General features: G+C 39.6%; 2 protein-coding genes across 6 annotated transcripts in view; both read right to left on the reverse strand.

The window, feature by feature from the left end:
• Positions 1–227: 227 nt before the first annotated feature.
• On the reverse strand, positions 228–10,008 carry LOC129720356 (GATA zinc finger domain-containing protein 10-like; the record flags this gene model as incomplete). Its single annotated transcript, XM_055671818.1, has 1 exon — positions 228–10,008. A coding segment is annotated over one exon (819 nt), but the record flags the coding sequence as incomplete, so codon positions are not given.
• LOC129720664 (insulin-like growth factor-binding protein complex acid labile subunit) overlaps positions 9,859–14,617 on the reverse strand; it is a 615,650-nt gene continuing 610,891 nt past the window's right edge. For all 5 annotated transcript variants that reach the window (XM_055672185.1, XM_055672187.1, XM_055672186.1 and 2 more), the window contains one exon: positions 9,859–11,737. In XM_055672185.1, the coding sequence (XP_055528160.1) occupies positions 10,009–11,625 (1,617 nt within the window). In that variant the 5' untranslated portion in view covers positions 11,626–11,737 and the 3' untranslated portion in view covers positions 9,859–10,008. The remainder of the gene's footprint in view (positions 11,738–14,617) is intronic.

Consider the following 14,617-nt stretch of genomic DNA (forward strand, 5'->3'; position numbering starts at 1 on the left):
CATTCTCAGCAACAATTCACTAAAAAGAAAGTCGCTCTCCTGCTAGGAATAATCTGTTCACTGTGATTTTTGTTGTAAGGTAGACCTCTATTTGGTTCTTGGTAATATCAAAAAACAGCCTAATGAATAGATAAATATCTACTTACCTTTCACGGTTGTTCAGTCTGCCATCTGAAAAAATGCTTTTTGGCTTACAGAAATAATTACACGACACGTTTTTTTTTATTACTTTTAATCAAAAATACTCGTTTATTTTCACCGTTTTTCATGTTTCTCGATCGAGAGTTTAATATAGATTTCCAGTATGTACAAGCTGTTTGATACTTTCAGTTATAACTAGATAGTTCCTCTTAGCTTTGCTTCATCAATATCAATATCCATTTGATTTATGTCGTCTTATGGAATAGGTTTAGTTTATATATATTTATGTATAGTTTAACTAGTTGCCTACAGTACGGATTTCACTTTGTGTGTGTTTTTTTTTTTGCTTTAGTTTGATTCTGTGTTCATTGCAGTAGTATGAGTGATAGTGTGATAAAAGTACGATTTAACAGCTTTACCTCTATTGATCCAGTTCGTTTTTGGTTGCGAAAAACTCTATTGTAGCTGCTTCCCTAGGTTCTATTGTAATCTATAATCACTAGGCTAGGCTAGGATGACGCTGATGATATTAGTTTGAACTAATATTTTCCGATCCTTTTAAAGTAGGAAATTTACCTAAATTCCATTCATTGTTGCCTTTTGAGTTGTTTATATTCCTAGCGCTACTAACTTCAGGTTCTATGTACAATCGTTCGTATCGCATCTAAATTCTCTTGATTTCTCGACAGACGGATCAACATTTTGTTTCCTAACTATTTACAACATATTTCAACAACTAGAGATTTTTACAGTTTTACAAAAAAAAATGTATGTAAACAGTCACAATCGTTATCGGAAATCAATTCACAAGTTGCTTAACTATCGAATAGTAGAAGTACAGTACGGTTTGTGGTACGATTCGGGCTTAGTTTATGTGTGTGTGCGTGCGAGTGTTGCGCTCGCATATCAAGATTTGTAAAGTAGGTAGATATTGCTTTGAAATTGTACACAGATTACGAGACATGTACGGTATGTTTTATCGCCGCCATGTCGGCATTCGCGCTATACTAACTGCTTGCTAAATTACATAATTACCTCTGGTGATTTCCCGCTGACATCGTTTGATGGGTTTTCGTTGATTGGCTTCCTGCTGGCAGGAGGCTCGCTTGGTGCTTCAGTGGAGGAGAAATAGTGAAATTAACATGTGCTTATTTTTTGAGTCGTTTATTTTTCGTCTTATGGCACATCAAGGCGAGTAGAGTTGAAAGATTTTCCAATTACATTTAGTTTATGAGAAGATGATCAATGATCATCCTCATTTTTTTCATAGAAATTGTGGTATAACAACGTCTGTATCGGTTGAGTTTCTAGTAGTTTAACACGAGAGTAGTACAGTAATTATTGCCGTGTGCAGGCAGTAGTTCTTTATAACCAAATAAAAACATTGAACCCGACATTTACCCAGGGCACGTACCCATCGTTATCGCCAGTCTCATCATCTATGCTTACCGAGTTAGGGCTAATGTCTTGCTTTTAACTGCCCCACGGATGTGAGACGGGGAATATTACTGGAAACATCGCAATAATAGCCACTTATCCGAAAACCGCGTGCTTCTATTCAACTACGTACGTATGTATCGCTTATGTTCTTGCCTCCAGTCCATAGCTGTGCACACGAGGGTGAAAAATAATTAGGTTGAAAAATATATTATTTATGTTTGAATCTGATTGATGCAAACAGTCAATAATTTAAATAAAAAAAAATAATCTAGTATTTTTAAGCCTAAAAATCCATTTAGTTGAACACCACAGCCCCACCCCCTCCTTAGCAGAAATCCCTTGCACGGCTATGATCTAGTTAACCGGAGTTTTACGATTCTATTATACGGCAACTTTATCGCTGCATCCGGGGTTTTTGCTTTGATCTGCCTGTTTGACCAGAACCGAAAGCAGGCCGGGGCAGGTGGCCTGTCACTCCGCTCGGCAAACGACATTTCCAACCCCGTTTTACACCTTTCTTTAAGTAGCGCTATGTTTTGCTCTTGATTATTTAAAACTTTTATGGGAGTAGGAAAACGGGAAAATAATTTTTAATCGTTTTTTTACTCCTATCGTAATTAGGTTTACTCCGAGCGGCAGTAGCGGGGTTACGGTGATCTAGGCTTTCCGGCGTGCTTCGAAGATTTTCTTGCCGTGTAAAAGCTTGCTCGCATTGATTGGCTAAACGATTTTCTAAAATTATAACTGCCGATTAAAACTTGCTTTGTTGTTGCATGATAGCATGAATGCGAAACCAGTGCGCGCTTGTTTCTAGACCGGGCAGGACTCTCTCCGCTAGTCAACACGAAGGGGCGCTAGGAACCCGGATCAATTAACGCTTAATTAGAAGCAGTAATTGAGTTTAAATTTTGAACAGCTTTGCAGAGATTGAATCGACGTCCGCTTCGCGGCGGTTGCCTTGAGTGGAAAATTGGAAAAACTCTCTACATCGGTGATTTTGCAAAAGTAACTTATCTTTGTTGATTAAACAGATTTAGATAATAGCAAATATGTTAAGCTGTCCTTAACTAAAGATGAGCAGCGTTTCAGAAAGGCTATCTTTGATATGAATAATTATTGCATAATTTAGTTTAAATACGCCATTCGGTTCAAGCAGTGAACCTCATTAGATTAATTATCCGTAACAAACCGCGACGCGGGTCACAAATCCCATCGCTAATAGCTCCCCCTTGAATCCCATCCCAACAATAAACTGTGTCATTTCTTTCGGTTCATCAACCAAAAATAGGTCAGTCGTGTACATCAGCCTCCTTTTGTCTGTTGTTTTCTTTTTCAGGTCAGCAAAATAAAAAAATCGCACGATGAATCAGCCTGTCAGAAGCATGAAATTAAAGCGAAATTTAGTACGTCAATATAGTTCCCCAGAAAAAAAAAGCAATTCTAGCGCCTGCAACCTTTTTTCGGCATTTCCACACTCACTCAAGGATTTATGACCCAATCACTCTGTCTAATGAGCCAAATATACCCTCACTCACCCTACACTGTCGGTCGATTTGGCCAGTAGTCTTTACCGTCGCAAAACTAGACCACTCCATCGATCATCAATTATCTTGTTCTTCGCTTTCGTCCAGCCGGTCATCCAGCAAACGGAGCTCAAATCTGTCAGCATTCTCACTCGTAATCCAGCCTGGGGCCTAGTGCGTAGTTTAATGATGAGTTCAGTACAGGCAACAAAAAAAAGAGCGACCATCATCCAGGGGATCTCGATTTTTGCGCTCCAAATTAATTGCCGATCTAGCGACTTGCGAGGTGAAAGGAAAGCCGAACTTTACCTTTAGGTTAGCAAATTACAAACCGTACTAACTTGCGCCCGGAATCATCATCCTGCTCTCACGATGGAAGCAAGCCATCAATCATATTTACTGTGAAAACACATCGAATAGGAATTGGTGGCTGGGGCGCGTAAAAAGGAGGCTCTTCGGAAGCGGCTGTCTTTCATCACCGCGAGACTGGCGGCTGGTGTTGCATTGGCTTGATCGACGTTCTAGTACCATCTAGCGGGGGGGGGGGGGGGGGGGGTAGCGGTGAGCTTTAAAGTGCGAAATTAATTGCCCGTCGACCCGGTAATAATGGGGTCTCCAGTGTGCGGTGGCAATTGTTCTCGGTGTGATGAGATAAGGAGTGCCGGTTTGTCTGAGTTATTTGCGGTTGTTTCCATAACAGCTCTTCTAAGATTAGATATGGAAATGGCTTTCGATAATTTAGACGATGTAATATTATGAAAAGTCTATTATTTTCCAACTCAAATTTCTATCTGACAAAAATTTGTTAAATAATGCCTTCTCCAGAAGAAGAGTAAGTTTTTTACAAGCATACGCATAGATTACGAATTTGACAAAGTTGTTCATATAGCGGAGCAATCAGGAAATTGTTTTGAGAGAAAACCTAATTTGTTTAATTATCATTTCTGATTCAGTAATGGCTTAACAAAGAATAGTGGAAAAATAATACCCCGGAATCAGAGGCGGATTTAAGGAGTAGGGGGCCGGACCCCCACACTTTTGGGGCCCCAACAAACCGAGAAACAGTTTTTTTTCTCTATCCAAAATGAGATTTAATCAAAAGTTCGATTTACAGCAAGAAAATTTGAACAGACCATTTTAATCTGAAACTTTCCTTCAGTGTTATTTTTTTGCGAGCGCCAATATCACAACTACATCCATAAAAGTTCAGATGTGCTTTGCAAAATGTAGATTTTCGGAGTCTGTGTGCAGATTTTATTGACCTGCAGATGTGTATAGTTTTTTCCTAGTTTCTGTAGATTGTTGTCAGATATTTGCGCAGTCTGAAGAATGGAAGGCTGTCAAACTTAGGATTGTTAAGTTGTGAGTACTGAAGGAGTTGAATGTTGATTATTCAATTAATAAGTTCTCTGCGAATAAACCCGTAAGAAAAAAATGTAACAAATTTTTGATAACTTTTCAATAACAAATAAATGTTATAATTCATACGATGAAAAAACGGTTTTGCTAATTTTGGGGCCCCACTTAAAACTGCCCGGAATGATGAAAGATTTTAGATGAAAATATGAAATAGGGATTATCTGAAAATCCCTTAAATTTTGTATCCAAAAGTATGCCTGAGAAACAACTGAGATGTTTTTTTTTTCAAAAAAGAGGTTTGAGGGTAGAATAATTTTTGATATTCTAGTTCACAAAAGATCTCTAAAACAGTAAACTATGTAACAAACACTTTATTTTTTAAATTAAAAAAAAAAAACTCTAAGCAAAATTTTCTACAGTATTCATTGTATTGAAGCTTTTTCTGCCATCATGGATATGCACCGTATATTCTACAGAAAGATGAGGTGATCAAACATCATCAAGGGCAAAGCAATGGAACGGTTCAAAGTAACTAAGCTCTCCACTGGTTTAACCACCGACTCGCCGTCGAAAGCGGCGGCCTTGCGCAAGCAAATAGTTAATATTTTTGTTTGTTCGGATGACTCAATTAAACGGGTTATATTTTAGCTCCGGTTACATGGGTTTTTCAATTTGCCATTTTTTTTAGTTTACAATAATCCTTCCAAATCTCATACTTGAAGAAGGTTGGCTTTTACGCAATTTTGCAAATAAACGCAGTTTTGTGCGTTTTTAATACAACACGACCATAACTGTTCGGGGGTTTTTCAAAACTGACGCCCAGTAGTATGAAGACCCCTCGGAAATGATTAATAATACTAGGAGATAGGTTGTTATTGTGTGAACAGTGTTTTAAACAAAAGTAAGCGTTTAGTATCCATGTTAAATGGAATAAAATTAAACAAGAGGAGCTCTTAGAAAGGAAGGACAACTTTATGGCGCAGGGATAGCTGGCTGAAGGTAAAAAAATTATTAGGGGCTTTATTATTGCGATTCTTAAGATTTATAGCATTTGAAAACTTTAAACGTGTTTTGCTCAAAACCATGTTTTCAAAATCGGCGAGCAGTAGAACTGAAAAAGTTTACATCCGATTGACTTGAAATTTTAACTGTAGCTTCTTCATTAGATTATCTAGTGAAGTACACACGATTTTAGCGATTGATTAACAACAACTAAAGTTATAAACAATCAAAGTCGATTTTTCTAGTCGAAACAGAACTTTGTTTTTTGTTCAAGCCGTTGCCATTTTGCGAAGAAAAATTCTAAAAATATAATCATGTGTATTTCACTAGCGACATTTTTGTAGATAATGAAAAAATTTTCGTTTTGGTTATAGGTAAAGTTGGGCACGACTTCTATTTCTCGCCGCGGAAAAACTTAAAAAAAGGCGATTCACGGTTATCGCTGTACAGCCGCCATTTTGTAACAAAAATAGCAATTAATTTTTTTTTTCCATTCTGCAAGAGTTGCTCAATCCAACGATATATTATTTTTATACCTTACATCTCAAATGTCCAGTAAAAACATTCATGAAAAAAGCCTTGTTTTTTTGAGCATTTGGTAGATATTATCCCTTAAGAGGAACCAATTAGTGTCTAATTTATTTTTTTGCTTCTCGAGAATTCACTCTTTTTTCCCCAGAAATGATTTCTGGTTACGCCATTGCATTATTCAAGTAACTTAACGAAAAAAAAAAATATTTTACGTTCGCCAAAGGTAAATTTGTAAAAAAAACTTGCGGATTCGATTATACGGAAAAGTCGATTATCCGGAGTGAAAAAGACTAGACAGACACGATTCAAAGAAAACAGAAACAATCCCAAATTCGCCAAAAATACTGCAGAGAGAATTCCGAATTTACAAACTTAGGCGACATTTGACAAGTGACGCTAACATGGTATCTTTGCTGTGGATGTATAACACTGGTCGACAACATGAAAAAAATGCATTCCAAAAGGTCAAACTTTTGGAGTAAACCTGTGTTGACCAGTGAATCATGGAGTGTAATACAAATGCTCTCACCATGTAATACAAATGTATGTAAAACAAAAGTAAAATTAGAAAATTCATGTGGCGGAGACGCATCTCTGAGTTCTACTTATCCGTGTCGGCCGCCGACTCGCCAATGAAAGCAGCGGCCTTATGCAATCAAACAACTGATCTACTCATTTACTAGAATTGCTTATACATGTTGGATTTTGTTCAGTTAAATCCGTCAGGGGCAGCGAATGGATTTTTATAGTGGGTGCAAAATAGCAAGATAAAACAGTGTTGAGTGGTTAGGGTGTGCAATAATGAGAATTATGATCCGTAAATGATATGAAAACTTTATCAATCAACCCATAGTAAAAAAAAAAAACAATATGGATATTCATGTCGAGCTCGTATACAAATACCCAGCCGTAAAAATACTCCCCTCCATTGACGAGTAATGGAAGATACACCGTTTACGGCTGGGTATTTCTCTACGAACTCGATGTGAAGACCCCTCATAAGGTGAACATTGGGCTATCATTTACGACAACTTTTACCAGTGACATGTTAGTGTTGGTTGTTGACTAACTATTGATAACCTATTATTTTAGCAAATTGATGGTCAGAACTACAAATTTTGAGTTTAAAAACTTATTTTTTATTGGTTACAGTCTGACTGTATTTTTGTTGAATTTGCCTTGAATAGTTTCAATATTCCCTTATGAAAAGTAATTTAGACAGTAAAAAAACATTCGTTATTTTCGAGAAACTCGCATCAAAATAAAATTGAAGAGCCTCGAAAAGGATTGTTACACTTTTAACGCCAACGTTTCGATTTTAATTCAGATAATAGGCAGTGCATGAAGTGGAAATCAAAAACATAAAGAAAGACAACAACACTACAGGCGTATTTTGACAAGAGTGATCAAAACTAGGACTAGGAAATAAGGCACGAACTTTAACAATTGAAAAATTACGGATAATTGAGAACTTTTAATTCAATAGTTTCTTGCATGGAGATATGTATGTCGTTCGACCACCGAGCTGCTAAAAAGCAAATCAAAGAATTTAAAATTGTTTGCTGCGTTTGCATCATTAGAAAAGTTAAATTCGGTTTGAATGTAGAAGAATTTATTAGGGTAGAGCGGGGCTAGTTGGTCATTTTTGGTCTAAATGTTCTGTAACTTTTCGCAGAGAATATCATGGCGGAAAGTCATAACATGAAAATGTTGTGTTAAGTCTATAGCTTCTAGAAAAAATATGAACTACATAAAATAGTTTACGATTTTGCGGATATTTTATGTTTTTTGAGTGGATGTCAAAATGGCCAACTAGCCCCTCAAGTGGGGTAAGTTGGTCAGGGTGTGGGGTTAATTGACCATTTTTATTTCGGAATGATTGATTCAGTTATCCTTCTTCACTACATTTGCGCCACTCTGTAGCGTCTCAGCGGAAGTCGAACCACTTCTGGTTTTTTATTTATACGTTCGCTTTCTAAAATCCCGAACCATTAGAAAAGTGACTCATAATTGCATGAAAAAAATCGTGTTACTCTTTCATACCTGCAAGAAGCATATGTTAAAATCTCTCTGATTAGGAACCGGAGCCGAATTCTAGATACGCATCTGCAACCACAAGCACAAAACTATAGTAACATTAGTAACATTGCCGTTGAAAGCTTGCATTCGCCGAAATTTTTGTCAGGTAGGAGGCATTTGTCGATGCATTAGTGTACGTTTTAAATTTTTTAAATCAATGACTCGGTATTTATTGTTTCAGTGCACAATGTTCATAAAAAATGACGATGAAATGGAGATAATTTCTACCAAATTGTGTATCGTTAAAAAAAATTGTTTCGATAAACAGAGCACATACTGTTTTCGCTTGGTTTTAGTTTGCATCACGAAATGCACCGTTCCTGGAATTGCATATACTTGGTTACTTGAATTTATTGATGATGTGCATAAGACCAATCAGCCTCGCTAGTATGTGACCAACTAGCCCCTCATGTATTAAATATGAAAATTACATAAAATATATGAAAGCAAAATTTTGGCGAAAGTTTGCTCTACACAACTTAAAACAAACAAAAAGGACTTTCATTATGCGTTGAGTCAGGTTTATTTCGTTTTGGCTAGCTTTGTTTAGACAAAAAGTTTAAACTTGAAAACCGAGTAGAATTGATGTCCAATTTGGCACCAACCTGTATTTATTATACGTTCTGATTAAAACTGTACTACATTTTGTCTTTTAGTTTCTTTGGTTATCTACTACATATCACCCGTATAACACGATTTTTTTCGATACGTAGATTCGAAGATATTCTCGTTGACCAACTTACCCCGTAACCAACTAGCCCCGCTCTACCCTACTAGTAATCAGTTATTATTTTATCCAATAATAAAAATGGATTTTTGAGAACTAGTAAGAATCAAAAAGTTTGATGGTAAAATGCATCTGCTCACCCCATTAGCAGCTCATAGCACAAAATCGAATCAAATCCCAACACTGACGCAGCGGGAACCGCACCAGAATCGTTACTACATTACATTTAGTACACAGCGTAGCTTAAAAATCACAATAAGGATAAATAGGCTGTACAAAAACATCGCGTCTGCTCGTAGTTATGTGTGTAACGGCGGGCGCCCTCGGGCATTACCTGTACCACACGAGAACGGTCACCGGCGAAGGAACCGTCTCCTCTCCTACCGATCAGTGGTAGTGTCGCATCGCCTTCCGGTTAGTGGTGACCGGGCGTTCTCCGCCGGCGACGCCGACGCCTATGGCGGCCACACCCGGGGAGGACATTTTTACGCCGTTCTCTCGAATGCCACCCCCGGTGGTGGCCGTATTATTGTTGATGTGATTAAGTGTATTTACATTGTAATTCGTCGCCAACCCGTTACGGATTGGCAGATCCGGGGGCGTCGGTGTGGACGGTAGTGACGCAGGCAGTTGCACCGATGGCGGCAGTGGCGATGCGGTTCCACTATTGTTGCTGTCATCCTCATTATCGTCGAACACATCGTCGTCTTCTAGTTCGTGGTCGGACAGTTGCGGATGGTGATGATGATGATGATGGGACTGTTGCTGCTGTTGCTGCTGCTGCTGCGGATGCTGATGTTGGTGGTGGTGGTGATGGTGATGGGTTTGATATTTCTGGCGACCATTCGGCTGGTCAGAACCGGACACTATTCCAGCAGCACAACCGGCGAGGGTGTTCGTTTTAACGTTGAAATGGTCCTGGTTGAGACGAAGCGGTGCGAGGGTCTGCGTGTGGTAGGTTATCTGGTGGTAGTGATGGTTGTTGACATTGTTAGACAACGTCGAGAAGTTGGCGCTGGTGTTGCTGGGGCCATCGCTGTGCGGTGGAATCGGTGGGGTGTAATTGGGAAACAGTTTCATTCCCGGCTGCTTCAGATGCTCCTGGCTGAGCTGGAGGAACGTTGTGGCCGTCCCGTTGCAGTTGTTGCCGGGGCAGATTTGATGCTGCGAACCTCCCCTCCGAGGCGGTGGAGGGGGAGCCTCTAGCTATAGCTCCGTCACCGGTATGTGGCGGATTCCATGCGAATGGTGGTTGTTGATTTGGTAGTTATTTAGCGTGGTCGTGTGCACACTCACACCGCATGGGTTCGGATGTCGACCCATGTAATCCTCCTCGGAAAAAGTCTTCTGGTACTCGCGCTCCTTCCGACCGATAGCGCTGTTTCCCCAGCCGCCCTTAACCAGCTCTCGGATTCTTCTGCGACATTTGTAGATCACCAGTGCTAGGGCCGTCACAATGGCGGCAGCAGCAACCAGCACCCCTCCAATAATGGCCTGCTGGCGTGGGTCGGCGTGGGTACAACCTAACAGATCCGGTGACAGAGCCTGCAGTACCTGCTCTCGCAGACGGTCTGGCGAGGCACAAATTACCGGAATCTGATTTTGGCTACTGTTGCTTTTGTTCACCAGCAAATTTCTAAGCCACAAAATGCGACAATCGCACACGATTGGGTTTTCCGATAAATCCAAATCGACAAGTTCGTTCCACGAAAACAACCCATCGGAGAGAGTCGTCAGCGCGTTGTCCTTCAGTACGAGCCGTTTCAAATGTGGTAAACCCCCTAGGGCACCATCATGAATCTCAACCAGTGCTTTATTCGATGCGATGATAATTTCCTCCAAGTTGGCATTAGCTGAAAAAGCGCCACTCTCGATTCGGTTCAATTTCAACGAGCCTGATATGTCCAGTTTTCTTAAATTACTCATTCCGGCAAATGCAGCCATCGGAATACTGTCGAAATCATTCTGCCCCAAAGCCAGCTCCTCTAGCCTAGATAGTGGCATCAGCTCAAGCGTGGGAATTCTGCTCAGTCGATTATCGGACAGATCAAGCGTCCGCAAGCCCTCCAAACCGCTGAAACTTTCTCCCGTTACATTGGACAGGGCGGCTCCCTTCAAATCCAAATGCGTTAGCTTGCTCAGGTTCGTGAAGGCGTTCATGGGAATATTCGTAAACGAATTGATCCCCAAGTACAGCTCAGCTAAGCTTATGAGCGGACCGAACGCTGCAGATGGTACGGCACTCAGGGTGTTGTCGTCCAGATAGAGCACCCGCAGATTGGCGAGGCCCTCGAAGGCCTTCGGATCGATTCTACTGATCCGGTTCTGTCCGAGATTGAGCTCCTCTAGTTTTTTCAAACCAGAAAACACACCTTCGCTCAGTTCGTCTAGGAAGTTTCCTCGTAAGTTCAGGATCGCTAGCGATTCAAGCCCTAGGAATGTTTTGTTGGAGATCGAGCCCACCTTGTTGTGATTTAAGTGTAGCTCGGTTAACTTTTTCTGATAGGCAAAGGTACGTGGCGGCATGTTGAACAGGTGGTTGTAGCTCAAATCCAGGAAGGTAAGCTCGGCGTAGAACTGCATCGACGAATCGATGGTTTTGATTTTATTGTTTTTGATTACCAGCCTTTGTAGCGATGGATTGAGGACTATCGGTAGGACGTCCAAATGGCCTTCGCCGCAGGTTACCACCAGAGTGTCGTCATCGCATTGACACCCAAGAGGGCAGTTGGCGAGCCCTGCACGCCCGATGGGCAGCAGAAAACAGGTGACCGCCAGTAAAACCAGGGCGGTCGGGATGATTTGCGTAATTTTTGTTTGCATTTTGATGGTTCGTTGCTGCTTCGTAGGTGCGTGTGTGAACGGACAGGTGACGACTGTGCTGTTTGTGATGATGTCCTTCTACTCGTTTACACTACCGGCGAATGAGCATAGTCTGTAACGAAAGAAGCAGAAGAGAAAAACAACAACATTACTGTCAATCGTGTCATAAGCCGTTTATTGGATTAACGCGCAACGCGACGCGACAGGACGGACGGAGAAATGGGAAGCAATTTCGAATTTGTTATTTTTACTCGCCGTTCCTATCGTCGTTCTCGACTTTGTGTCGGCTTTCGGGGCTTGGCTTGGCCGATGAGAAATTTGACACCGGTCCAGCAGTCCGACATGGAGAGCGCGAAATCGACACTAATGCCGAACTAATCTCGCTGTAATGCGGTAAAATTAATAATAAACGATCCGGATCGTCGATACAGTGCTGAGCTTCGTCGCAATTGAACGACGGTCAAGAGCGTTTCGGATGCCACCTGTTCGGTAGCTTACGGATGTGTGAAATGCCTCATAGTCGTTAGCACGTGGGGGGTTTTTCGGGGGTTTCTGCTAGAGGCCGAAAACGCTTTGGATGAAAGATTTGTGCTGAAACTGAGCAGAAACTAATTCAATTGGTTTGGCAGAGCTTCGTAAAATTTATAATAGCGATTGTAAGTAAAAATTAAGGTAGCATAATCTGATGTAATAATATTTTAGCTTGCTGAAATTGATAACAAGTAAGATATCCAACAATCATAAACTTAAATGATGATGTTAAACGGACATAAATGATTTCCATCAATCCAAATTTGTTAAATTATCTGAAAATAATTATGAAAATAGAGGAGTTCAAAACTCGAAACTTATGTAGAGTATTCTATAATTAGGATTAAGTTTGAATTAAAAACAATTCATCCGAGAAATATCAAAAGGAAGAATGAATTACTACTAAACCACTAGTTAATATATAAAAAGTCATTACAGTGCCAACAGGTCTAAGCCATGAAAAATTCAGGGCACTAAAATGAGTTAAAATCTCGACTAACGAATATTTAACATTTTGAAAACTTTAAAACTAATAAAGGCGTATTAATAATCAGAAATCTAAAAAAAATGTATGGTTGCATGGCATATTTTGGAATCGGAAGTGGAAAGTTTATTTAAGCAGCAAATAAAAAAAAACAAATGAAAAAAATTCAGTAAAGAAAGAAGAAACGATAACAGTCGGAAATTTGGACATAAACTGTTCATAACAACGGTTCACGGTTACGTAAAATTGTAAAAAAAGAACTTGAATAAATATTTTGAAAATTTTAAACTAAGGCTGAGCGAAAGTGTATAAAAATAAGTTTAAAATAGGATAAGAAGGGGGTTAATTACATGGTTAAAACAAGGTTAAACATAATGTAAATACAGTCATGCCTCGATATAAGGCAACCTCGATATAATGTAGCTCGATATTACGTAACTTTTTTTAGGTATCTTGAAAATTAAGTACAACAATTATTTTTGGGGTGTTTAAAGTTCCAAATAATGTGTTTTTTAGTAAGTTTTGAAACCAATGAATACCGTAAAATGGGGTAAAACTGATTTTTTGTTTTTCCTGTATTCTGACCCTGTTTTTCGCCATCGAAAATTGTCTTAAAGAGGCATGAGAAAGGTTTTGTATATACCACTACGTCAGCGGTTCTCAACCTTTTTTGTCCGCGTACCCCTTTGCGATATTTTTCCTATGGATTGTACCCCCCAGCTTGGAATGTTCTCGCATAGTGGAGAGAGTAGTGGTAGATCATGTTGTGTTAACGGGTGACAACTAAAAATCTGGAATTTTTCGAGGGCTCTTTTACTCTACAACAAACACACTTAGAAAGAAATGAAAATATGTATATGAAAGCTCTATCTTTCCTCTTGATGTCATTTTTTTTTGTTTTTTTATGCATGCTAAGTTCGGTTCAAAATGGCGTCCAAACAAGGAGCATTCCGCAAATACATTGTACGGTTCGGTATGAACTGCGAAACAATTTTGACAAGAGGAGATGGTAAACCATATTGAAAGCGAAAATCTTCCGGTTTCTATTGTGTATAGTTTCCTGCAAACCTCAACTATAATTCGCCAGGAAGGAAGCTGAAGACCAGGCTGCGTAGTGGACAGAAAAGGACTTTTTCCTTTTTGTCAAATCATGGTAAAAGCCTGTTTGGCTTGTGGTTTGGCCATCAATTAAAATATATACCAGAACGAATATTGAACAACATTGTGTTCCATTTCTTTCAAAACATTATACAAATGAATTATGTATGTGATTTAGCCAGAAAAAATATCATCACAGTACGTCAAAAACACAAACGTTTCTAAGCAATCACTCGACTCCATTTGTACCCCAAATACGCAACCCAACGGATCCACCCCAGTGTCGTCCAATCGAAGATTTCCTTGGGATTTTACGTTCCTTTGGTGCAAAAATAACTGGAAATCAACGAATTTCGAACAGTTGTTCGGTAAAATCAAAGATGCATTCGAAAAGCGGACTTGAAAGCCGTACAACGCTCTTGTTTCGGCATCAAAAGAAAACTTCGTCGGGAGGCCGGTAACGGACCTATCTCAAATGTTCAATATTTTTTGTTAGTTCACAATGAAGGTATCTTTATTAGAAATAAATCAGTTTTTCTTCAATTTGACCTTTTCACCTTTTTTTGACAGCTGTAGAAAAAAAAATCAAATTTTTAGTTGTCACCCGTTAGTTTGGTTCAGGTTTCAAAATGAACTATGGTTTGTTTGATTGCTACAGTCATGTTTTAGGAGCAAGATTGAACAACAAATGAAGTACTATAGAGAAAAATTGCTGTGTCCGCCATTACTGATTTTTCTTCCGAGTACCTCCAGAAAGCTTTCGAGTACCATCAGGGGTATGCGTACCCCAGGTTGAGAACCGCTGCACTAGGTGATGGGAAATAAGTTTTTGCACACCCTCGAGTAACCATCAACAATTCTGCATCAATGAAAAAAAAA

Source organism: Wyeomyia smithii, chromosome 2 (assembly GCF_029784165.1).
Source record: "Wyeomyia smithii strain HCP4-BCI-WySm-NY-G18 chromosome 2, ASM2978416v1, whole genome shotgun sequence".
NCBI lineage: Eukaryota > Metazoa > Arthropoda > Insecta > Diptera > Culicidae > Wyeomyia > Wyeomyia smithii.